General features: G+C 39.4%; 1 protein-coding gene across 2 annotated transcripts; it reads left to right on the top strand.

Annotated features, from left to right (window-relative positions):
- Nucleotides 1–10760: 10760 nt before the first annotated feature.
- On the top strand, nt 10761–16858 carry LOC132179426 (tobamovirus multiplication protein 1-like). Of its 2 annotated transcripts, XM_059592155.2 has the most exons (12): nt 10761–10933; nt 12697–12787; nt 12868–12920; nt 13533–13625; nt 13708–13779; nt 13901–13973; nt 14136–14181; nt 14256–14319; nt 15219–15272; nt 15358–15435; nt 16059–16176; nt 16645–16858. In XM_059592155.2, exons 1-11 carry the CDS (start codon nt 10766–10768, stop codon nt 16149–16151), a joined length of 885 nt encoding a protein of 294 aa, XP_059448138.2. In that variant the 5' UTR covers nt 10761–10765; the 3' UTR covers nt 16152–16176; nt 16645–16858. The 2 variants fall into 2 exon arrangements, with proteins under 2 accessions (XP_059448138.2, XP_088371908.1); XM_088515782.1 differs by lacking the exons at nt 12697–12787; nt 12868–12920.
- Nucleotides 16859–26915: the final 10057 nt, after the last annotated feature.

Genomic DNA, 26915 nt, shown 5'->3' with positions numbered 1-26915 from the left:
GTTGTCAACATGCAAGTTGTCCCTACATAAACTGGATAGGTAACCATTCAAATTCAAAAGGTTATTTAACTCAAACAAAAACCTTATCACTTGTCCCGATATCGTAGGTTACTAAGATCACGAAGTGGTTAAGAATCCCTACCCTTATCAAATAACTGCGAAATAGATATTGAGGGATAGGAATTCCGAGACGTGCAAAGAACAAATTCTACTCCATGCCTATAAATACAAGTCTCAACTTCAATCAGAAGGGTAAGCGCAATCCTGGCTCAAAAACTTTGATTACTTTTACACTCCTTCCTCACATTCTGACTTAGGCATAAGAGCTTCTCCAGCAGGCTCTAATCCTGTTTTTCTTTGTGTGTAGCCTGGCATATCCTTGAAGTTCTCAAAATCCCCTGTGATAAGAGCCGAATGTTGCACATTCAAGCCCCTTAATTTACATATGTTAATTCCTTAGCATTGTTATTTGTTTAATTTTGTTTTGTTTTTGTGTTTTAGTTCTTATGTGACAGACCATTGGAAATTGGGCTTAAAAGGACAACAAATTGAGTATTTTGGAGCTAGGATCGATCGCAGTACCCCTGGGATCGAGCGAACCTGTGCTTGAGCGTCTGCCGTCAGGGATCGAGCGCAATGCGCTCGTGCGCACAAAAGCTAAGCTCGAGCGCACACTATCTCGGATCGAGCTCACACGGGCGTACAGTGCACGACAAGACTCCTTTTCCAGCTTGGGCTTGGTTTTCAGTCTCCCAATTGGACTGGGAGACTGACTTCCGATTTTCTAAGGACTTCTAGGGTTTTAGGGTTTTCCAAATCCCTATAAATAGGGCTCTAAACATTGTAAACAGACACACCGCTTTCTAGAGCAAAATTCAGTAAAATTGGCTGTGAAGTCTAGAAGATCATGAGCAGCTAAACCCAATTGTGGGGTATTGATGTAACCCTTTCCAAGCACAATGGTTTGATTGTATTTAATTTCTAGTTCTTTTATTTATGCATATTGATTGTATAACTCTGAGGATTGCTACAATTGATTTATGTTCGTCATATTAAATGCAATTGTTCTTAAATTCCAATTCAATATTAGTAAAATTCTTATCTTGTCTTAGAAATTATTTTATTATTATTGAACTCAAATCCTTTTTGTTTTCTGTGATCATAAGAATGATTGTTATACAATGGTTCTTAATCGACATGCAATCAATAGGGTTAGATAGACCATACCTAGGAAAGACGGATCGTACTACACCCTAGTTTAGTGTAATTTAGGTAGACGATCCGTGCCAACCGAAGATGGGTTATGCTATTCCATTGATTGTATGAAATTCCTTTTCAATCATGTGTTTCTTGTTTGAATTATAATATGCATAGAATAAATAGCTAGAATTGAATACAGTTGACCATTGATGTGCGGATTGTGGTGAAGTCAATACCCTACTCTCTCTCTCATATATTTACTCCCTTTACTCAGTTTATTTTATGCACTTTAAATTCACACAAACAATTCACTCTCTTTTAATTAAGTTGACTTTGATCTCTTAATTTTGATAATTAAATCCCTGCAGTCCTTGAGGTTCGACACCCTCAATATAGCCATATCCTATCGGATTTGTTCTATTGCAAGTGGTAATTTTATAATTGATATTTTTGGTCACAAAAATACCACATCACCCTGCAAGGCATGCCACGCCACCATCTCGAAAAATTGTGCATCAACAGTTTGGCGCCATCTGTGGGAACCGTTTGATCAATTCTCATCATCCATTACTCCGATATGGTGACTACACGTTCCCATTCTCAACCAGAGCGTCAAGCCGGCGTTCCTCCTAATCTCGCTGATTTCATGAAGCAGATGACTGAGTCCATGAATGCCTTACAAAAGTAGAATGAAGATCTTGCCACAAGGCTTACGATCACCAAGGGCCGAAATAGCCGGAGGGATCAAGAGCGGGAAGAAAGGAGAGCTAAAAAGCATGAGGATAGGCGCGAGAAGGAGAAACGCGACGAGATCCATAGAGGGAGCAAATCCAGGGCCATGATCATGAAGATGATATGAGTTCAGTTCAAGCCAGCCATCACACAACTGTTCAAAACGAAGAGTACCGCCAACAGACAAACCCTAAGAGGTCTTGTCATAGTAGATCTTGACGGGAGCAATCTCGCCAAGAGGACCATCACAATGAAAGGCATAGTGAAGAGATGGAGGATCTCAAGAAGAAATATGAAGAGATGGCTCGCCAGATGGCTAATGGCGAAGAGAAGTCAACTGGAGGGGAACTCATGGAGAACAAGAATCTGCCATTCACCACTCAAGTCATAAATTTTCCCCTGCCTGACAAATTCAAGATGCCCCGAGTCAATAACTATGATGGCACAGGAGATCCCACGGAGCATATGGAGAGTCTCCACATGCATTTTATCCTCCATGGCACCCCATATGAGATTTCGTGCAGGGCCTTTCCCCTAACTTTGGCTGGAGTAGCCAAGGATTGGTTCGGAAGACTCCCAACCAATTCAATAGACGACTTCAAAACACTAGGGCGCATCTTTTTAAGTCAATTCTTGGCTACCTAGAAGAAGAAGAAGAATCCGGCCTATCTACTCTCCCTTGTTCAAGGGAAGGATGAGTCATTGAAGGAATTCATGCTCAGATTCAACAAAGAGAAGCTAATGATTGAAAGCCCGAATGAGCAGGCAATACTCGATGCTTTGATGCATGGAGTGAGGGTTGAGGGGCTATTGATGGCCGAGCTAGCGAAAAGTTCCAAATTAGTGACTCTCTGCCAATTCATGAATAAGGCTGAGGAGTACATTAATCAAGAAGAAACTGTCAAGGCTCTCATGAAGTCTCAGAGAAAGAAATCCAAGTTAAGGGTAGTGCTGGTAAGACAGTACAGGCTAGCTTTGGAAAGAAAGAAGAGAAGAATGTGACGAAATTGGGGAAGAAGACAGCCCCATCGTATCTGAGGATGGATCCTCAGAAACTACAGAACCCGAGGTTCACCCCACTAAATACTAGCAAGACCAAGGTATTGATGGAGATTAGGAGAGATCCTGCCTTCAAGTGACCAAGTAAGTTGAAAGGTGACCCTAAAAGGCACGACCCTCAAAAGTTCTATGAGTATCACCATGACCATGGTCACTTAACCGAGGAGTGCATAACCCTACGACAAGAAATTGAAAATCACATCAGGAACGGGAAGTTGGTGAGATCCCTAGCAGATGAGCAAAACCGAGGAAGAAACCTTCAAGAACCCCCGTTATTCGAAGAGAACCAAGAAGCCCTCAGAAATCGAGAAGTGAGGCCGAAGGATGATCGGTATGTCGAACCGATACCCAATCAGTAGGCAGAACCGAGACATGATCGGAATGCTCATCCGCCTCGGCATCAAGACGTAGTGAGGGAGATCCACACCATCTCAGGGGGAATAGCTGGAGGAGGAAGATTCAGTTCATCTAGAAAGGCTTATGCGAGAAAAGCGCAAACCGAAGATAAAGTTTTGTCTGTGGAGAGACCTCAAAAGGTTGCGAAGAAAGATTCAATGGCTATGTCCTTCTCTGAAGAAGACGCCAGGGGGTTCATGATTCCCCATGGTGATGCATTAGTAGTAACGCTGACAAAGGCCAACCATAAGATCCACCGAATCTTAGTGGATAATGGCAGCTCGGATGACATTTTGTATTGGTCAGTCTTTAAGCAGATGGGTCTGGACCGGGATAGGATCCAACCATTTGATTCGTCTTTGGTAGGATTTGCAGGAGAGCAAGTCCAGCTAATAGAACTCATCTCTCTCCCGGTCACTGCAGGGACAGCTCCCAAGCAATCTACAGTCATGGTGGATTTCTTGGTGGTCGATCGACTATTTGCTTACAATGCAATCAATGGTCAACCATCCCTCAATAAGTTGAAGGCTGTAACTTCAACTTACCATCTAATGATGAAGTTCCCTACGGAAGAAGGAGTCGGAGAAGTGAAGAGATCAAGCTGCAGAAAGGAAATGTTATAACATTTCCCTCAAGAAGAGCTCAAAATGTTCCTTTAACAATCGGCACGGTGGGTAGTAGAAACAAGGACCCCCCAAAAGGGGAACCAGTCGAGCTATTAGAAGGTGTGAAACTGGGGGAAGGCAAAGTTGTGAAGATCGGAACACAACTCACCTCAAAAATTCAAGACGCTCTTGTAACGTTTCTCCGAGAAAACCTGGATCTATTTGCATGGACCCACGACGACATGCTGGGAATCAATCCCGATGACATTCTCCATCAGCTCAATGTAGACCCAAGAATGAAGCCAGTAAAGCAGAAGCGAAGGAAGTTCACCCCGGAGTGGAATATGGCAATAGTCGAGGAGGTAGAGAAGCTACTCAAAGCTCGGTTTATAGAAGAAGTATATTATCCTGATTGATTGGCCAATGTTGTGCTGGTCAAAAAATCCAACGGGAAGTGGAGAATGTACGTGGACTTCACAGACGTCAATAAAGCGTGTCCAAAAGACAACTTTCCTCTACGACGTATCGATGCGTTGGTAGACTCGACGGCTGGATACAGCCTGTTGAGCTTTATGGATGCTTTTTCTGGTTACAACCCGATCTACATGCATCCAGAAGATCGTGAGAAGACTGCATTTATAACTGACCGAGACCTGTACTGCTACAAAGTCATGCCCTTTGGTCTGAAGAACGCAGGAGCGACCTATCAGAGGCTAGTTAGTAAAATGTTCTGAGACCAAATTGGACGCAAAATGGAGGTCTACATTGATGACATGCTGGTCAAGAGTGTGCAGCCACAAGACCATGTAGATGACCTGCATGAGACGTTTAAAACATTGAAGCAGTACGGAATGAAGTTAAATCCCACGAAGTATGCATTTGGAGTCTCGTCGGGAAAATTCCTCGGTTACATGGTGTCAAGCCGAGGAATAGAAGCTAATCCTGAGAAGATCCAGGCAATCTTAGACATGCAATCCCCTAAAAATACGAAGCAACTTCAACAGTTGACGGGTAGGATCGCAGCGTTGAACTCATTCATTTCTCGGTCAACTGATAAGTGCCTTCCATTCTTCAAAAATCTTAAGAAAAGCATTTAAGTGGTCTGAAGAGTGTGAAGAAGCCTTTGAGCAATTGAAGAAGTACCTGGTAAGTCCACCCCTGTTAAGTAGATCTATTCCCGGAGAAGCACTGTATTTATACTTAGCTGTCTCCCCAACAGCGGTTAGTGCAGCTCTTATCCGAGAAGAAAACGGCATACAAAAGCCAGTTTATTTTATTAGCAGAGCACTAAGAGAAGCCGAGGAGCAGTACCCTCAAATGGAGAAGTTAGCATTTGCGCTAACTATTTCGTCCAGAAAGCTCCGCCCATATTTCCAAGCTCACACTATAAGAGTCTTGACCGAGTATCCATTAAAGAAAGTACTCAGGAAGTTAGATCTGTCTGGCAGATTAGCTAACTAGGCAATCAAACTTGGAGAATTTGATATGGAGTTCCTCCCACGGAACGCTATCAAAGGGCAGGTACTGGCTGATTTCTTAGTAGAATTCACCAATTTACCTACCACCCAAGAACGGCCAGGAGACGAAACATGGGTAGTCTATGTGGATGGGTCCTCAACCAGGAAGAATGGTGGGGCCGATGTAGTATTAATCACTCTAGAGGGGGAGGAGTTATGTAGCTCCTTGAGATTGGAATTCAAGACTACTAACAACGAGGCCGAGTACGAGGCAGTCTTAGAAGGACTCGGCTTAGCTCGTGAGATGGGAGTTGAGTTCGTTGAGTTACGAAGCGATTCGCAGGTAATTTTCGGACATATCCGAGGAGAGTTTGAAGCCAAAGGAGATAAACTAAAGATATACTTCTCAAAAGTACAGGATTTGTAGAATTCTTTCAAAAAATTCTGTATTATAAAGATCCCAAGAGAAGAGAATGAAAGAGCAGACTAGCTAGCTCGAATAGCGTCGACAACCACCAACGACATGGAAGAACCTGAAGAACCCATCCAGACTTTTACACGACCTACAATAACCAAGGCGATCTCGGTCTCAGTTACCGAGACTATACCCGAATGGCAGAGGAGCATAGTAGAGTATTTGGAGAGGGGGATTCTCCCGTCAAATAAGAAGTGAACAACTCAGATGAGGACTAGAGCTGCAAGATTTACCATTATTAATAGGACTCTGTACAAGCGGGGCTTCATGCTGCCACTCCTCAAATGTATCTCCAAGGAAGAAGGTGATTACGTCCTTTGCGAGATCCATGAAGGCATTTGCGACAGTCATTCGGGAGCAAGAATGCTAGCCCACAAAGCAGTTTGAGCTGGTTTCTACTGGCCAAACATGAGTCTGGACTCGGTACAGATAGTGAGAAATTGTGACAAGTGCCAACGCTTCGCCAACATTACCAAATAACTCCTAGAAGACTTAAGTTCAATCTCCTCGCCATGGCCCTTCCCAAACTGGGATGGTCTCAGGCTTCACAGTGTCGAGGTCCACAATGTGAGCAGGGTCCATGGCTTAAGATCGAAAGGTCTCGAAACCAAGGATGATCCCATCTGCCTAAGCACTATCCCGAGTCCATGAAGCATGTGACAGTTGCTGCAGATAGTTGGCAGATCAGGCCTCGACTTCTTCCAGTCGTAACTTCTTCTCATCATGTTTTCCTCAGAAGAATCTAAGCCACTCCTCGACAACTATCTGACCCTCGTTGGCCTCCTTGAGTTTGGCCTTTTGACCGACACCCTCGGCCTAAGAAACCTTCAACTGCTCCAGAATTTTTACATGCTTCTCTTCGAGTTGAAGCAGATCCTCTTTAATGATGGAGTTGTCCACTTGAAGCTTCGAATATTCAGTATGCAGGATCTGCAACTCGAAAGTTAAATCCGAGACTCTGGACTCGGCTTGTGCAACCTCAGCTTGGATCATCGACTGCTGCTGGCCTAGAAGAAGAAACTCTTTATCCTACTAAGCTAGCGTATCTCTCAGTTTAGCGTTCTCGGCCTCCGATGCCGCAAACCTATTGTAAAGGCTCTCGAATTTCAAGTCCGACTCCTGGAAAAACTTCTTAAAGTAGTAGTATAAAACTACCGACTTCATGGCACCCTGCAATAAACAAGCTTAGTCATAAAAGGAAAGTTATTTTACAAAATGAAAAACGTGTATGAAGAAGGAGACTTACACACAGTTGGTTGAACAACATTGACTCCGCCATTCCCTTGGCAGAGATGTCACGCTCGCCTGTCAAATTGTCTAGGGGAACTAGTTCTACCAAAGCTTGAAACAGGTTCCTCAACAACTAACCACCAAACCTGGACAGAGGCTTGCCCACAGTCTAGTCAACATTCTAAGGTTTCACCAGGGAGTAACTTGAAGAGGCCTCAGACCCGGATGCAGCTTCAGCCTCGGCAGCAGGTGTAGGACCCCGAGATGAAGCCTCAGCTACCAGCGCCGAGGCTCGAGACCTCTCCTTGCAATTGGAGACAAGACCCGAGGCCTTCCCACTTCTTCCACCGCCTTGGTGCACACTCTACTCTCCTCGGGCTCCATTCCAACCAAGCTATTTGATTCTAAGAATTGGTCTGCCTCCTTTAAGAGTTGCTGAATATTAGGAGCGGAGTGCACAAGGGATACCGACTTTACCGGGATGGCCGTAGTAGGAGCAGTACCAGAAGGATCCATCGGAGCTGCCGCCAAAAGAGTGGCAGCAATGGGATTATGGGCAAGGATGGCCTTGTAGGCCGTTATTGGAGCCACTTTAGGCTCTGGGTTAACTCTCCTCCGTGCAGCCAGGAGATCAGCAAAAAGGGATTTCCCCTTATCAACCTGAACAGTAGGTCCCTTACCCTTCACCACTCTCCTCCTTTTCGGTTGAAGGACTTCGGGTTCCTCGGGCTCGTCAATCAACTGCAAAGCCTTCTTCACCTGAGACTCATCCACTTTTCCCTTGCCTTTATCTAGAACAGGCTTTTGAGGGGTGGTGCCTTGGGTGTTGGCCGCCGGAGGGCTCAAATTTACAACTGCTGGAGCCGGTCTCTTCCTTGACCCCTCAGCACCGTCTCTGGTGGTATACAGACAACTATTCAACCTAGCCGTCGTAACCAACTTCTTGTAGGTCATAGCTTGTTCGTGAGTTTGGGCCCAAGCCAGAACCTTGTCTACACGAGCCATTTCATCATTAGAAAGGCAGAGATCTTTGTGAAGGCCCAAGTGAGGGACCGTCATTTCTCGAGGCACTCTTGGTCCGTCCGCCTTTTCCCCAAGAGCGAATTCCCACTGCCCCTGCTCGAAGAAATATTTCTTCTTCCATCCATGGTTGCTCATAAAAGTCTTGTCCATCTGAACGAACTTCCCTCTTCTCGTCTGGAAGTTGTACATCGCAATTGGGGTTCTTATGGATTCAATACATCCATAAGAACTCTGAGACGGTGAGGTGTTGCCCTTCTCCAAGAGCCATGGGCCATACAGCCACGCAAGCAAAGAACACCTTCTAGGCATTAGGAATCAACTGATGCAGAGCCACATTCAGGCGGCCCAGGAGCTCATGTACAACCCTTGGGAAAGGCAATTTGAGGCCTGCTCGGAACATCTCTTCATAGAGACAGACCTCATGTCTTCCGACGTCTACTATTGCGCCCTTCCTCTCATCATCAAAACGAAGCTTCACCGTTTTAGGGATGTAGCAATCCAAGATGATTTTGTGCTCATCTTCTTTGGTCAGATCCGGCCTCCATAAGGTTGGGTAGGTCTTACCCAAACCACAGTCTGATTCTGATCCTTCTTCGCGAGACATAACCGGATTCAAGAGTTAGTCGAGAAGAAAAGAAAGCAAGAAAGTTTGTAGAAAGCTTGGTGTGAATGAGAATGGTGAAAAAAGAGGAAAAAACCTTTATAAAGCTTGAGAAGGCTAAACGAAAGGTCTGAAACGAAAGAGGAAAAGCATATGAAGCCCAAGGGGTGCCTCGAAAAACATGCACAATAAGTACGGCAAGAAAAACGCACCTCTGCAAATCCCACGTGACAGCTGACAACCGACAACCGAAAAGACGTCCATCCTGGTGCTGATACATGGAAAAACCAACGTGCCCTCAATCATGTCAACCGTCTCGGCAAAAAATTGGAGAGAAATTTCCCGCCAAAATTTGAAATTCAAAATTCAAAATTCAAATTTCCTGCCTCAGAGGACTCGGATTTTCACTTAAAGAGAGTCTAACCTCGGAAGGCCGATCCATTTATGAACACAAAATTTCCATAGTCTTTTAGATCAGAAAATTGGAGGGTAACTGTTGGGTCATGGATCAGCTTCTAAAGCCCAATAGGTCCCAAGCCCGATCTCAGCAAGACAGCACACCCGACAAGGCCTCAGACAACTTAAACCGAGGAGGTTTTAGAAACCGAGGAAGTCTCGGACAAGAGTCCGAAACAACTCCTCGGTAGGTGTAGGTCGCCGAATCCGAGACTCAACTCCTCGGGAGCAAAATAGTTAAGAGCCGAGGGTAGACCGGTCATTTCACAACTACGGATATGCACGTATTCAATCTAAAATAAGTGATTATTATCTCACATTTTTAAAAAATAAAAATAAAAATAAATAAAAAAAAATAAAAAATAAAAAAAAAGCTCTCTATAACATAGATAGTTGTCAACATACAAGTTGTCCCTACATAAACGGAATAGGTAACCATTCAAATTCAAAAGGTTATCTAACTCAAACAAAAACCTTATCACTTGTCTCGGGATCTTAGGTTACTAAGATTACAAAGTGGTTAAAAATTCCTACCCTTATCAAATAGATGTGAAACATATATTGAGGAATAGGAATTCCGAGACGTGCGGGAAACAAATTCTACTCCATGCCTATAAATACAAGTTTCAACTTCAATCAAAGGTAAGCACAATCTTTGCTCAGAAACTTTGATTGCTTATACACTCCTTCCTCACATTCTGACTTAGGCATCGGAGCTTCCCCGCCGGGACACCACCGGGGGCTCTAATCCTGTTTTTCTTTGCTTGTGTAGCCTGACATATCCTCGAAGTTCTCAACACCCCCCGCAAGGCGTGCCACGTCATCATCTCGGAAAACTGTGCATCAACAGTTAACATTTCCAAAATACCCCAATTTATTTAGGAAAAAAGGGAAAAAAAATTGCAAAAATTAAAGCGTTGGTCCAAATTTAACAGTATTTGCAAAAATACCCATACCCCAATCTTTGCAAAAAAATTTAAATATTTTTTCTATAAAAAGGGGGTATTTTTATAATTTTGTTGAAATTTAACGAAAAATCCTAATAGAGGGGGACATTGAAAACAAATAAAAGTTTGATACACTAAATTAAGAGGTTTTGAACTTTAGAAAGAACATTGCAGAAGAGGTGACAATTCAAGAGAAGTAAGTGAAGTTTTTCCTTCTTTTTATAAATTTGTAAAAGTGAATAAATAAGCAAAAGAAGACTTACAAAAAATAATTAAATTAAATAGGGAAAAGAAGGGGTGTTTATCTTAACTCCGGTGGGAAAGAAAAGAAAAGTCAAGTCAAATAACAAAAATCATGATCCCCGGGGTAATCTCTCCTAACAAAAGAAAGTAAAGCATGTCCTTTGCGCAACCAATGACTATGCCACGAGGTCATCCCGACCGTTATTCACCTCCACGTGGTTCATCTCAGTCCTACGTGTACTGCCCCTCTGTTCTACACGTGCATGTTCTGTACTTTGTTCTAAACAAAGCAAAGACTCCACCCTTGGCAATTGTTATTGTTTTGCTGCTCCCTGCTCCGAATGGCGTGGACATCAAGAACAAGGAAGTTTGCGCTTAGAGAGGGAGAGATTTACAGTGCGCTTGGCGCATTCAATTGGTGGGATGAGATCGACAAATCAGAAGAATGGCAAAACCGCATTTACTATGCCTTATGTGTATCTTACGCTGTGGTTTCCCTTGTTGCCCTGGTACCTTCTTTTCTTCTGCTTTCCGGAAAAATCATGGTCTCCTTTTTAGCTTTCACAATATATTTGAATTTAGTTTCTGAGTTGGGTATGTACCATTTTATATATATATATATATAGATGATTCTTTAAGAATGTTTGCGTTTTTATATGTTTTGTGTTGTCATGTTGGCTGCATATCTCTTTCTGTACGTAATGATAATGTTGTGTACATAAATGGAGACATTGACAAGATGCATATGTCTAAGTTTCTTGGGTATTACTTATTGAATCTCATAATCTAATTACATCTTACATGAGATATTCTTATCTCAATTTGTTTAGATTGTATCTCAGGTTGTTTTGATTTGTTTTGATTGTATAATTTGATTTACTTGTAACAGCATTATCATAGTTGTTAGGATAAGATCTTAGTTTGTTTGTATATTTCAAACTTCACTTGTAAGTCTGCTAATAAATACATGAGAAGATAAAGACCTGATTAAGGCTTTACAAATCATAACCCACCAATTGTTTTTTTTTTTTTCCCTTCTATTTTAAACGTTATGTCTGAGGAAACTACCAATATCTCTGTCACCCAGCCATCAGCAACACTTACACCACAAAACCTTACCAACCTTTACATCTATCGTCTTACAAGTGTCAATTATCCTCTATGGAGCACCATTATTGTCCCTTATTTGGAAGGACATAATTTCTTTGGTTATGTCACTGGAAAATTACCATGTCCTCCAAGTCGTATTGCCTCCGCAAGCTGCACGTCCACAGCTGCTTTGGTTATGTCACTGGAGAATTACCATGTCCTGAAAGTCGTATTGCCTCTGCAAGCAGCACGTCGACAGCTGCTATGGTTGAGAATCCACCTAAGTAGGGAGACTCTTTGATTCCATCAGTCCCTGTGTAGCATGGAATGTAAGCCTATGCCAAGGGAGCAAAATGTAGGAGAGGGAGGAAAGGAAGCTCTAACAAAATTCTGTCTCCACTTGATTTTCAAAGCCAAAACAGGAATCCTAATTTCAAAAAATAATCTTAAATGGAGTCTCTATTCATTTTATCTATCATACTCTACCAATAAGAAGATTTTTAAATATTTCCAATGTGCCAAAGTATTTTTCTGAACTCTTATGTTTATTTTTACTTCTTTTTTTTTTCCCTGGTGCCACTAACTTATAAATTAAAAAAATAAAAAATAAAATAAATTCAGAGAATTCATATAAAACTTGCTTCTGGTCTCTTAGATTTAAAAATGCTTGCATTTTGAAAGGAATCATAATAACTTATGCAAGCACAATCTCTATTGTTAATTTTGCAACCATATTTATACACCTTCTGGTTGTATTGAAGTACTTGCTTGAAAAGGTAAGCACCACTTGCTTTTTTCGTAGCTATCAAAATGTTTGTATTTTCTTTAGGCTTTTGGGAGACGATATATCAAAAATCTACTTTTCCATGTACATTTCTGGGAGGAATATGCACTGCTTTAATCTATTGGTTTCTACTGGTCTTTTGAGCAGACTTACCCATTTATATTAGAGAATGGTGTTTCTGTATTTCCTGAAACTTGCATCACCAGCATATATGCTTCTTGCTTGGCTCTCACCTTAGGCTTATGTAGTATGAAACATTTACTGATCTTGCTAAATTTCTCTCAATAAAATGTTCCTGTTTCTAGCTTTCTATCGTCATACCTGGTGTTCTTCATGACACTTACCAAAAAAGTACACTGAACTTAGTTTTGTAATGACCTTTCTGTCTTTAATTCTAAGGTACAACTGCTGCGCATTCATTTAAGAGTACCAGAATATGGTTGGACAACACAAAAGGTTTTCCACTTGATGAATTTTGTTGTGAATGGATGTAAGGGTCCTGTGTTATTTGTCGTGGTCCTTCCTGAATCTGTTTTATAAGCTTGCTGAAATCAAATTGCATTTTCACAGTGAGGGCTGTCCTCTTTGGTCTCTACAAAAGTGTGTTCCTTATTAGGCCAAAGGTATGTCATTCAGTGTAAAATCATTTGCGAAATTTTTAAGTGAAAAATATATGTAAGGCAGAATGTGTAGCTACTTCTTCCTGGAAATGCCTACATCTAGTTTTTTGTTCTTATCACCCAAGTCAAGATTCTAAATACTGTTATGGGGATGATTGTAACTATGGTAGATCGAGTTAAATACTAATCAAATCCTAATCTGCTAACACTAGTTTTGGATTTTGAGCAACTGATGTTGTCTGGTGTGTAACAATTATATTATATGATCTTGTTCACATGAAACTGATAGATGACATGCTTCACCATTTTCTATTATATATATATATATATATATATATATATATATATATATATAATTCAAATGTGTCTTTCACTTGAAAAACAGTAGTGAGGTAAATCTAGGATCCATTTTATCATATAGGATGTTCGACAGCAGTCAATAGAAATACATGAGAGCAAGACATGGATGAAAACTTACTACTTGGTTTGCTGGTTTCTGGTTTAAACTTTCCTAGTGTAATGGTTGTATATTATTTAAATAAAAAAAATAAAAACAAGTTTCTGATTAATATCTCTTTTTGATTGCACTGCCTTTAAACCATCATCTTGGTACAGCTACTTGAAATGATTCTTATGGAACTTCCCGGACTTCTATTTTTTTCAACCTACACGTTACTTGTTTTGTTCTGGGCTGAGATATATCACCAGGTATTTCTACTTGTTTTATGAGTTATGAGTAACAATTGAGCTTTGATTGATATTGGTAGACTCATTTTATGATTGTCAACAGGCAAGAAGCCTACCAGCTGACAAGCTTAGGCCTGCTTATTATGCAGTAAATGGATTTATATACTTGCTACAGGTAGGGAAAAGAAAATGCCTAATTATGTGTCTATTGTAGCTGGGCCATGAAGAAATGAGCCAGATCTATTATGCTTGTTACAATGTGTCTTGGTTTCTCAATCATTACTTTGTGATAATAGATGTGCATATGGATATTCATAAGATTAAGCCCAAGTTCTGCTGCAGTGGAAGCTGCTAAACTCTTCTTTTCAGGTTAATGTTGTTCAAATCATTGTTTTCTATGCCTATCTATTTATTAATGGAATTCTCAATAATGCTTTCATGAAGTAGACAACCAATAATTTATTATTGTTATATATGGGAATATTCATCCATGTAAAGATACTTGTTTTCATTTTTATTTTATTTTTGCAGCTGTTTCATTCTGTGTTGCTCTAGGATTTCTGATATATGGTGGGAGGTAAGAACTGAAACTCGGGAAAAAGACAATAAATTAAAATGTGCTCTCACTCTACATCTTTCATCTCTTCTTAGGTTATTTGTCATGCTGAGGTGCTTCCCCATTGAGTCTAGAGGTCGTCAGAAAAAGCTATATGAGGTTTGTACCTGAGGTGTTTGAGTTGTTCAATAGATTGAAATTGATAAAATTTTGTAATTCAATTTGAAGTGAGTGATAGAAGTTTGTAGAAAAGAAGACTGATTACTAGCTATGTACAAATGAAGTTGGCCTTACTATCCCCATTAATGATTTCTGTGGAATATTCTCTTTATAGCAATATTTTGCCTTGTTAACTACTTCTCCTTTAAAAAATTATGGAGAAACTTCACAAAGGTTTCCTGAACTACCAAGAGATGTGAAAGACACTCCCTCCCACAAAAAATTTCAAAACCTCTTAATTTCATCCTTCAAACTTTCAATTCGATGGAATGTCTCCATCAGTTTCTGAACGTTAAAAGTGATTAAATGATCTTTATATATACCAGTAAAACTTTTATAAAATTTCAAATTTACTTTTAATTTCAAATTAAAAAAAAAAAAAATAAAGTTATTTAAAAAAAATAAATAAATTCAATGGTAGTATGGTCTTTTTAATAGTTTCCATTAGGGGTTAACATAAAAATTTGACGAAGTGGGGTAAATTGCATCAAATTGAAAGTTCGAGGGATGAAATTGAGAGTTTTTAAAATTTGGGGGGTCTTCTCAAAACACATAGTAGTTTAGGAGTCGTTTGTAAAGTTTTTCAAAAAATTATTGATTTGATACAAGTTGCAAGGAAATGCAACTAAATTTGACATCTGTATTGATTTCTCAAAACATAATTCATACTTGTGGTAGATGAGCATGATTGCAAAACAATGCAAATCAGAACAAAATGATAAATGAAAAGAATGAAAATCATGTCAAGGAGTATGTTGGCCATAATGAGTTAGAGGCATGCAAAAACACACCTTGGAAATTTCTTAAAAGTGTTGGTGCCTAACTTATTTCACTGGCAGGTTGGCAGTGTCACAGGAATTTGTTGCACTTGTTTCTTGATAAGATGCCTTGTGGTGAGTTCCTTCTGATGCTGAATTTATGCAAGAAACCCAAATGTTCTGTATCTTTGACAAGGACATCTTTATTGGTGTGGTGTAGCTTTCTCTCTCTGCATTTGATGAGGATTTAGATGTTGATGTTCTGGATCATCCCATCCTGAATCTACTATATTACGTGGTAAGTTTCAGAAACTTTGGTTCATTTAGGTTTGCGATTTTAAAAATAGCGATTTTAAAACTTGAGATTTACAAATGCAATTTTTAAAGCCACAGTCAAGCATTTGATAAAATCCCAATTTACCAAGCTTTTATAAGCTTTCCATTACTAGAAAAGCCCACAATACAATTGACTAAAGTCTATATTTGGGATGCAAGATTGTCCTCTCCCTTCATCTTCATGGATGCCTCTGTCTCATTGCAGTACAAATAACTTTGACTACTAAGGCTCAAGTTTAAATTTCAAGGGTTTATATCGATTAAAAATCAGAAAATAAATGGAAAAATGATAAATCATCGCTTCAAAGGAATCAACCTCCAATTAATCACTTCGAATGGATCAAATGCATCTACACTGAATTTATAGAATAAAGCATTACTCATTTAGGTTAAAAAAAATTAGGTTTTAGCTTATAATTATAATTACTAGAAAATAACCTATTAGGGAAATATAACCAAAATATGCTGATACAACATATTGAGGAAATAAAAAATCTAGGGTTTCCTAACGCTTATGGCTAAGTCTAGAACTAAGGATTATAGTGTTATATGTTTTCACTGTGTTGGACCTTTCTTTTGGCACAGTTGGTAGAGATTATCCCATCTGCTCTCGTGCTCTTCATCTTGCGAAAGTTGCCCCCTAGGCGTGTCTCAGATCAATATCACCCCATCAACTGAATCTGTGATCATTTCAATTTTACAGGTGATTGATCAGATTCATAGACTTCCATCTCTCTCTCTTGTAAATACTTCTTACTTTTTTTAGGAAAAAATGTAAAATTAATCCTTGTGGTTTACCTGATTTACAATTAGCTCCCTATGGTATCAAAATGAACTCAAAGGTCTCTGAGGAGGTATGCCAAAAAAAAACAATTTCGTCCATACAGTTAAATTTCGTCAACTAATTTAACAGATTCTGTTAGTGTGATACTGACTTAAATAAGACAAGTATCACAATTTTATTGGTTCTAACATTTTACGCTATCATAATCTGCTAAGTCAGTGAACGGAATCTGGTAGTAGAGAGTAAATTATTTTTTTGGCATATTTTAAGGATCTTTGAGTTCATTTTGATACCACAGAAACTTAATTACAAATCAGGTAAACCACAAGGCTTGATTTTGTACTTTTTTCCTATTTTTAACTCAATTGAAAGCATCTGGATGAACAGGTTTGGAATGTTGTAGTAGTGCGTATACAACTTTATGATGTGGGACCCCAGACACAAGCCATAGATCAGAGGATGCCTAGCCTAATTGGGAGCTGGATCATTATAGGGGTTTTATTTGTTTGCATTTTTGTTTTATTGTCTGTTTTTTAGACTCGTTTTATTATTTTATTTTGGGCTTTATGTTATTTTTAGCTAGCCATTAGCCCAAGTACGGTTAGGGTTAGGATTAGGGTTTAATTCTTAGTCTATTTAAACCTAATATTGTATTCAACAACTCATGATGAATAAAAAAATTTTGATTGACTATTGTTTCTTCTTCTTTTCTCTTCTCTTCGGTGCTACTTGTAATAGTTCTGTTTTTATAACAGCTGTTAATGAATGCAAATATGAAAAGGAAAGATAGAAGGAATAGAAAGAAAAATTTAATTGACTATTGAACCGGGTATTTTGGAGGATACCTAAACCTCTTTAAGTATTCAAGGACTCTTCCTCCGGTCCACAATTGAACAAATGACTATCAAGATATTGATTACATTCTCATTCAAGCTATTTATACATCCCCCAACTAATACTTCAACTAACTCTCAACTAACTAAACTGTATTATAACCTTCTCAGCTAACTAAACTATATTATAACAGTACCTATTACACTTCTTCTCCTTTCTTGCTTTCTTTTTTATGTTTCTCTTGTCTCTATAAACTTTCATGTCAATTGCTTGTTTGTCCTACATCTGTTTGGTATCATCCCACAACATTGCCGGAACTCCACCAAAATACCCAAACTCCTAGAAACCACAAGCCACCATCATCCATTGTGGGCCACCACCAAAAGAACCCATAGGAAACCCAAACAGAAAACAAAATAGAAAATCAACACCTGTTAACTTCATTTGGGTCTTATTAGTTAATTAGGTTGTTTGTATTTAGATTGATGTTTTATTTATATTATAACATTTGTTGTAATGGGCTTGGCCCAAAGTCATTCAAATTAGGGTTATGGTTTACTTTATAGTGTCTATTTAAATGCTTTTTGTACTCCTATGGAGAACAGATTATGATATTGAAAAAAGATGTTTTCTTCTTTGAGATTTGTGACCGCTCTTTTATGTGGTAAGACTCCATGTTTCTTGTGAGATGCCAATCTTTTATCTTTATATTGTTCTTTATCTGTATTGCGTCAACAACCCACCAACAAATAAGCCCTACCACCGCACCACAACACCCATCACACAGGAATTGTTCTCCCTTAGCCATGAATTCTTGCAAAGCGCTAGGAGGCTCCAAAACAGAGGCATTTATCAGGGGGTGGTTCTTGGGCAACACTATAATGCCCAATAAAATAAAACACACAATACAATGATTAAAGAATAATGAGGTGCAAAAAATACTCCTTAAAAACACTTTGACATAGAATATGGAAGAAAATGAGGTGTTTGGAGGTGAAAACAACGGCTTTTGAGCTCAAAAATACTCTATTCTCGGTAACCACAACGTGTGTGCCAAAATGATCTTTCCGAATTAAGGTCATATGCGTGATTCTAACACTTGTAACAAAAGTTATGACTGATTTACTCACTTATATCTATAGGTATTAAATTTAGAGGGTAATTACAGAAAATTCAATTTTAGTTAAATCACGTTCAGATGACAAAGAAGCTTGTCTGAACGATAGTAAAAAACATGCAGAGCCGAAAATTAGTATTAAGGAATTCGTCCGAACAATAATTTAGCTCGTCTGAACGAAAAAGGCGAACGCTACACTTCAATTGCGATATGTCGAAAATTGATTACATCAACGCCATATGTCAAATTCCTTACTAACGAAGAAACGCATGTTCATAAAATATTTGCCTATAAATAGGCCAATTTGGATTGAAGAAATTTACTACTTTCCCTCTTAGTTTATAAACGTCTATAAGAAGATTTTGATTGTCAATTATAGGAGAAAGGTAGGAATTACTTGGAGGAGTCTATAGAGAAAGAAACTTTGTTGGAGCTTAAGAAAGGTAATGGTTCTACCTGTTTCTTTCCGTTTAATTTGAGTAATGGTTGGATTATGTCGATTAAGTGTTTTATTATTAGTAGTACATTAGAGGTTCTGGTGCTCAGATTTCATTGGAATTTTGAAACAACAAAATAAAAGAAAAAAATTAAGGAAACAATGAGCCTCGTTCGGAATTCCATTCAAACGAGATACTAGAAAAAGATTAATAACAAACTGATCCAACAAAAAGAAATACACCATTTGGGTTTGAAGAGCATTTTTAAGATTCAAGAAAAGTATATAGCCTAATGTGCAGTTATAAAATGAAATGCAAAGCAAGTACGAAATCCATACATAGAGAGAAATCCATACAAAGAGAGCTAGATCAGGAAGTTAAGCCCAAATTGTTAGTTTATTGGCTCTACGTTATTTTATAGAAGCATATGGTATATGTTTTCATTGAGCCCTATTATTTAAATGCATGTATGAATATATTTTATGATGTTTTACATATGTTTAAATGGAAAATGACTTTAAAAGGAAAGTAGTTTACAAAAGAGATTGAGGTTCGGAAGAAAAATGAGATTTGCGAAAAGTATCTGATATGGGAATGACGCAGCCAAGGAGAGGAAAACTCACACTCACACCTGTGGCAACCGCGTCTCACCGAGCCAAGAGACGTCTCATCTCAAAACACGTAGGAAAATAATCTCTTATTCAATAATGATCCCTCTAAGGTTACAAAAGGATGCTTAAATAGCGTCATTGATAAAACCCTAACCCTAATTTAATCAACTTTGGGTCTGGCCCACAAACAAGCCCGTTACTGAATTAAAATAATACAACCCTTAAAATTAAATAACATATAAAGTTCAACTAAATAGCTATTAAAACTGAACGGACTTCGTCAATTTCCCCCCACCAGAAAAGCATTCGACTCCGATGAATGGTGAGCTTGGTAAAACTCATAGAGGTTGGGATTTCGCTGCTGGACCTCCTCAGTTTGGAGCCAACAACAGTCGGACAAGGGCCTGTTCTTCCACTTAACAAGAAATTTCTGGTAACCGCCTCTTTTTCTAGTGGACACAACCTGATCATCAAGTATGGACTCAATCTCATCCCTTTGCTTGATAGTAGCAAGGGGTGAAATGTAGGTGGAGGTGGGGCTGTCTCATCTACGTGGCCTGGATAAGGTGTGATGTCTGCCACACTAAAGATGGGGTTGGAAGATGCTTCAACTGGGTGGTCAAGAAGGTAGGCATTGGGGCCCAGCCATTTGATGACTTTAAATGGTCCAGCCTTGCGAGGGTATAACTTATGGGTAGACCCCTTGGGAAATCGTTTTGGACGAATGTGAACAAAAACAAGGTCATCTGGCTGAAACTCAACATGGCGCTTATGACCATCCACCCGTTGCTTATAACTAGCATTGTGGAGTGCGATCTGGCGCCTAACCTCAGCATGGACAGATTAGATGTGGGTCACGAAATCCTTTGCACCTGCACTGACTCGTGGTCGAAGGGGTAGTGCTAGAAGATCAACAGGGGTCCGAGGTTTAATGCCGGTAACAACTTCCAAAGGTGAATGACTAGTACTTCAATTGACAGAGTTATTGTATGCAAATTTGGCTTGTGGGAGGAGAAGATCCCACGTGGGGGTTTGATCTTGCACGAGGCAGTGGAGCAAATTTCCCAAGCTCCGGTTAACCGCTTCGGTTTGCCCGCCAGTTTGTGGGTGGAAGGCGCTTGAAAATTTGAGCTTAGTGCCAAGCTTGGCCTATAAGGTCTTCCAAAAATAGCTCATGAACTTAACATCTCTATCCAATACAATAGACTTTGGTAGACCATGAAGGGGGACCACTTCAGCAAAGAATAGTGAGGCAATGCGCAAAGCAAAGTAGGTGCGGGAGCATGGTACAAAGTGTGCCATTTTGGAGAAACGGTCAATGACCACGAAGATAGAGTTGTTCCCGCAAACAATACGGGGAAGGCCGAGTACAAAATCCATGCTCAAGTCTTCCCATGGATCAGTTGGGATTGGGAGGGGGCCATATAGCCTTGTATTCTGTTTGTGCCCCTTAGCTAGTTGACACACTTGGCATCGCTGAACCACTGTCGAGATACATCCCGTTTTAGCCTTGGCCAAAAGAATCTGTCCTCCAAGGCGTATGGTTTTGTCCCTACCAAAATGCCCCGCTAACCCACCGGAATGAAGCTCATGGATCAAAACTTCTCGTATAAATGTCCTGGGCAAGCACAATCTACTGTCATAAAATAGGTACCCATCTATAAGAGTGTATTTGGGATGCTCTTGGGTGGACCCAGTAGAGATATGGCTGTGTATTGTACCAAAATTAGGGTCTGTGTGGTAGTGTTGCTTAAGTTCTTCAGAACCTATGACCTCCACCGCAAGGGAAGCAAGTAAATGGGTTTTTCTACTAAGTACATATGACACCCTGTTCTCCACGCCTATGCTTGAGCACAAAAGAGAATTGCTGCATGAAATCAACCCAGCGTGTGTGTCGTGCATTGAGTCGCTTTTGTGAGTTTATGTGACGAAACGAATCATGATCGGTGTAAAGCACAAATTCGTAGTGAATGAGATAGTGACGCCAATATTTGAGGGGTTGAATGATGGCGTAAAGCTCCAAATTATATGTCGAGTAGCGCCTTCGGGTGTCATTCAGCTTTTCGCTATAGAATGCTATAAGATGGCCTTGCTGGCTGAGAACGCCTCCTACACCCACATGTGAGGTGTCACAAGTGACTTCGAAAGGTTGTTCAAAATCTGGTAGGCGGAGGACTGGAGCTTCCATCAATTTTCACTTGATGGTCTCAAATGCATCTGTTCGGCCTTACTCCATAGGAAGGGACCATTCTTGGTGCACTTGATGAGTGGTGCCATTATGGAACTGAAATTCTTGATGAATCGCCTATAAAAGGATGTGAGGTTGTGGAAGCTACGCACTTTATGCACATTGGAAGGTACTGGCCAACCTAGAACAACTTGGACCCTTGAGGGATCCACTGAAACTCCCTGCGTAGACACCACAAATCCAAGAATTTTGTGCAAAAGAGCATTTGTTTAGATGGATAAAAAAAATTCTGACACCGTAAAGTGTGCAACACTTGTCAGAGATGATCCAAATGTTCGGCTGTTGTGCCAAATACTCACCTAAATTAATAGGTGAATACTAGGTACGTTTTAACTCGTAAGTGCACAAGATCAAACGATAGTATAGTACAACAAATACGAGATCATTCCCACGAGGATTGTTGATTTTTTTTAGAATTGTTTTTATAAATTAAAATACTAAAATTGTCATGAAATTGATATTATGAAAGAAATAAAGATAAATGAAAGTGTTAGGGATTCAATATCCACCACTAATCAGATTAATTAAGATAACAATATGCCAATGCGCCAATCATACCGGTCTATTTAATGTTTGCCAACCTAAGGGCATAAATGTATACTCCTTAAGCTATTGATCTCCCTAAACAACGAATTAGGCATGGGTGTATACTCTAAGAGCCTGTTTGGGATTGAGTTTGAGAAATTGAGCTTTTAAGTCAAAAAGAGCTTTTGAACAAAAGCTTCATTTTTAAGCTTTAGCCAAAAGTGCTTTTTGGCCATTTTTAGGCTTTTTGGACCTTTAAAAGCCCTTTTAATTGTGTTACCAAACGAGTACGTTTTTCTTCAAACAGACTTTTTGAGTGTTAAAAGCACTTTTAGGCCCTTCAAACGCAATCTCAAACAGGCCCTAACTCTTTTCTTTCTCAATGGATTTAGCATGAGTGTATACTAAGTTGTTTTTTAAGAAAGCATAAATCTATGGAAATCGATAAACACACGACGCCTAGGGCATGAGTGTATACTCCTAGTTCTCCATGTTGATTACCACAAGAACCCGCAAAAGTATCTTTTGTTACTTTATTAAGCTCAAGACTCAGTCATCCAAATTGACTTAAATAACTAATCTATACCACATGCATATTTTGATCAGGCACATTCATATGAGGAATTCAATTAAGTAGGAAATAATCAAGTTAAATACACCAAAATATGATTGTAGCAAAGGCGCCAATATTGAAATCCTGAAAAGACATGATTAGGGCTTCAATCTAGCCCATAAGTAAGAGTTAGTTACACATAATTAAAATAAAGACTAAAAATAAAAGGGTAAGAAGAAATCGAAAAGTTTCAGGAAGTAGTCTCCAAATTCTCCTCTCTGAAGTTGTGTGTAATTTGGTGAGGATTAGAGGTCTATTTATAGGCTTAGGAAAGACCTAAAAATCCTAGTAAACCTAGTAAAATCGTAGGTTTTAAGTCCTAGTTCAACTAGGACTTGGGAAACCTAGTTTGGAAAGGAAAGGGAGTCTTGACCGCATCTGAATTTTTTCTAGTGCCCAAGTATGCTCGATCCTAGGGGAGGTGCGCTCAAGCGCACCTCTACGATCGATCCTACTCCTTTCTGCGCTCGAGCGTATAAGCACTCGAGCCTATTGTCTTGTGCTCGATCCCAAAGCTTCTAGAATTCCCAAATTGCCCTTTTAAGCCCAGAACTTCTAGAAACTCTTCATTTTCTTCCATGACCTACAAAAACATAGAAAACACAAAAAGGAAGTAAAAGCACAAACTAACAAAACGGAGAGATTAACAAATATAAATTAAGGGACTAAAATATGAATATTTTAACACTTATCATCGGTGTAGTCCCGACTGTATATAAGGATGTCGTCGAAGTATACGACAACAAATTTTCCAGTGAAGGGCCGGAGTGTTTGTTTCATCACACACATGAATGTACTTTGTGCATTGGTGAGACAAAATGGCATAACAAGCCACTCAAACAGCCCACCTCTTGTCTTGAAGACGGTCTTCCATTCATCTCCGGGTCGGATCCAAATTTGGTGATAGCCACTACGAATATCTATTTTGGAGAAAACCATTGATCCATGTAATTCGTCGATCATATCATCAAGCCGGGGAATGGGGAATCGGTATTTGACAGTGATCTTGTTGATGGCCCGACTATCGATACACATCCACCAACCACCATCTTTCATTGGAGTGAGTAAGGCTAGGACAACTCAGGGACTAAGACTTTCCCTAATGAATCCCTTGTCTAAGCGGTCTTGGACTTGCCGTTGCAGCTCTTGATGCTCCTCGGGGCTCATTCGATATGTAGGGAGATTAGGGAGGGATGCACCTTGTACCAAATCGATGGCAAGTTGTAACAAATCTACACTATATCAATCATTGTCAAACTCAACAACCCCTAAATTTACCAAAACAAGTAGCTCCGCATGGGGTCAAGCCCGTGGGTATCTTTGACATGATGCCATACTTCTTAGCCGGAAGCAAACTTATCTCTAATCGACTACTCTTTGATAATCCAAATGTAACAATTTTCCATAACCGTAACGAATAGGCATATAGTCCAAGACAAAAGAAATTAACTGTACGAATAAAATCCTTGAACCTCAATGTAAAGATATGAACAACATCGTACCTAGTGTTTCCTACATTGTACTAGTTCTCGTCAATCTCGACACCCAAGTCGAGTAATTCCAAATATAGGCCGGATCGATGGGTATCTATGCCATAACCCTATAAAGGAAAAGAAACTCTTTTTTACTCAACTATCCCTTCAACCAAAACAGGAATAGGTATATTGTCCAAGTATAATCTTGTGAAGTCAAGAAAGAGTCTCAAACAAATGCGAATAATGGTTCTGCATGTCCTACTCCACTTCTCACCATGATTGCCACAAGACTTTGATGATGGGAATCGTCTTGGTACGTATTACTTCTTCCTTCCGATCCATGATCTTCACCGGCTCCTCGGTGTACATCAATCCTTCCTGGATCTTCAAAGGTTTGTATTCCACCACTAAGTCTAAATTGGTGGTCTACTTCTGATAAGCGCCGAATGTTGCACATTCAAGCCCCTTAATTTGCATATGTTAATTCCTTAGCATTGTAATTTGTTTGATTTTGTTTTATTTTTGTGTTTCAGGTCTTATTTGACAAACCATTGAAAATTGGGCTTAAAAGGGCAAATTAGGAAGACCTAGAAAATGATTAATTCGGAATTTCTCAAATTGGAGTCAAAATTGGATTGGATTCAAATTTGGATTCTGCATACGTCTCGGTATTTTGGCTCTAACTTTTAGTTCAAATATCTGATTAAGGTGATTCAAGCGGCATTGGATATCTAACTCAAATTTCTACAAATCATTGTGAAATAGCATTTTCATAATTCAGAGCGTCGAAATGCCAAAATCGCCCCGCAAGATAGGAATGCAATTTTGGGCGAATCCTATTCCGATTTGGACTTAGGTTTTCTTTATCCTAATTGGACTTTGACTTAAAGCTCTGAAATTTCTAGGATTACTAAGGCTTCTAGGACTCTCCTAAGCCCTATAAATAGGCCTCTATGCATTGAGAAAAAAACACACCGCTTTCTAGAGTTAGAAATCAGAAAATTGTCTTTGGAGCTTAAAAGATCAAGAGCGGCTAAACCCCTTTGTAGGGTGTTGATGTAACCCTATCCAAGCACAATGGTTTGATTGTATTTAATTTCTATATTTTCAATTTATGCATGTTGATTGTATAACTATGAGGATTGCTACAATTGATTTCTGTTCTGCATATTAAATGCAATTGTTCTTAAATTTCAAAATCAATATTTGTGAAATTCTTCTCTTGTCTTAGAAAATATTTTACTTTTATTGATCTCAAATCATTCTTGTTTTCTGTGATTATGAGGATGATGGTTATACAATGGGTTTAATTGACATATGATCAATACGATTTGATAGGCTTTGGGAAGACAGATTGTACTACACCCTAGTTTAGTGTAATTTAGGTAGACAATCCGTACCAACCAAAGATGGGTTACACTTATTCATTGATTGTATGTATCCTTTTAACGAATTTGATAATTTATACCTAGGAAAGATGAGTCGTACCGCATCTTAGTGGTTAGGTGGACGATCTGTGCCAACCGAAGATAGATTATGCTTATTCTTTAATAAGGTAGTTTCTTGTTTATTTATAACATGCATAGAATGAATTTCTATGATTAATTATGATTAGCCATTGTTGTGCGGATAGAGGTGAAGTCAATACCTTAAACTCTCTCTCTTATTTTAAATCTCTTTTATTTTCATGCATTTTACTTTTAAAGAAAATCAAATCAATTCTCTTTTTAATTAAGTTAATTTTAATCTTTCGAATTTTGATAATAAAACCCCAGCAGTCCTTGAGGTTCGACACCCTCTCTATAGCCGTATCCTACAAAGATTCGTCCTATTGCGAGTGGTTATTTTTATAAGTGATATTTTTTGTCACAAAAATACCACATCAACTTCCTTAACATCGAGACATGAAAAACATCATGTGTTCCAACTAAGTCTAGGGGTAAGGCAACCCTGTATGCTAGTCTCCTTCCTCCCCAAATCGTATCACTACCCTCATCAATGATTTCTTAAGGAACACACGATTTCCTACTTCAAATTCCGAAGGTCGTCTCCGGTTATCAGCGCAGCTCTTCTGCCGATTCTAGGATGCACTCATCCTTTGTCTAATGGTAAGCACTTTGGTATGTGTATCTTGAATCATTTCAAGCCCCAACGTTCGTCTCTTTCCAACATTTTCCCAATACACTAACACTTATGTCCATAAAGTGCTTTGTAAGGCGGCATTCCAATACTCGCCAGTAGCTAACTCGATCAAAGGTACTAAATCCAACTACCTCTGAAGTCCAACACATAAGCTCGTGACATGTCCTCCAAGATTTGGTTAGTCAGCTCTGACTGACCATCCGTCTATGAGTGGAAACCGGTATTAAACTTTAATTCCATCCTCTTCACGTCCTTGTACATCTTGGTACCTTTGGAATGTACAATATACGGAGAATGATGAGCCGCTCATGATCTCCTTTCTTAGTCCTCTATCCCCCAACACACAATTATTTGAAATGGGTGAGCAACCCATCATCCTTAAGGCAAAACTCTTGTACCTTAGCAACTACTTAATCGTGGTGCACTCAAGGTCCTCCAACTGAGAAACCTTAATCTTAGCAAGCAATTCTGATTCAACCACCGGATTAGACAAGTGTGCAAGCACACCCTCATCTACCACTTCTACTCTCATCCTAGCGAATTCCATAACCAACTAGGGTTGGGAAATTCCAAGAGCGGCAAGCTCTACCGTCGACTTCCTACTTAATGCATCAACTACTACGTTAGCCTTGCCAAGATGATAATTGATCTTGCGA

The sequence above is a fragment of the Corylus avellana genome, chromosome 4 (assembly GCF_965113065.1).
Source record: "Corylus avellana chromosome 4, dhCorAvel1.hap1.2, whole genome shotgun sequence".
NCBI lineage: Eukaryota > Viridiplantae > Streptophyta > Magnoliopsida > Fagales > Betulaceae > Corylus > Corylus avellana.
This window is presented reverse-complemented; position numbering and strand designations above follow the sequence as displayed.

Bases quoted from the DNA above. Each gene is read 5' to 3' on its own strand.
- LOC132179426 (XM_059592155.2), top strand. From the start codon at position 10,766: ATGGCGTGGACATCAAGAACAAGGAAGTTTGCGCTTAGAGAGGGAGAG. The intron at 14,182-14,255 runs GTAAGAACTGAA...ATCTCTTCTTAG, and splicing joins TTTCTGATATATGGTGGGAG to GTTATTTGTCATGCTGAGGT. The intron at 14,320-15,218 runs GTTTGTACCTGA...TTTCACTGGCAG, and splicing joins GTCAGAAAAAGCTATATGAG to GTTGGCAGTGTCACAGGAAT.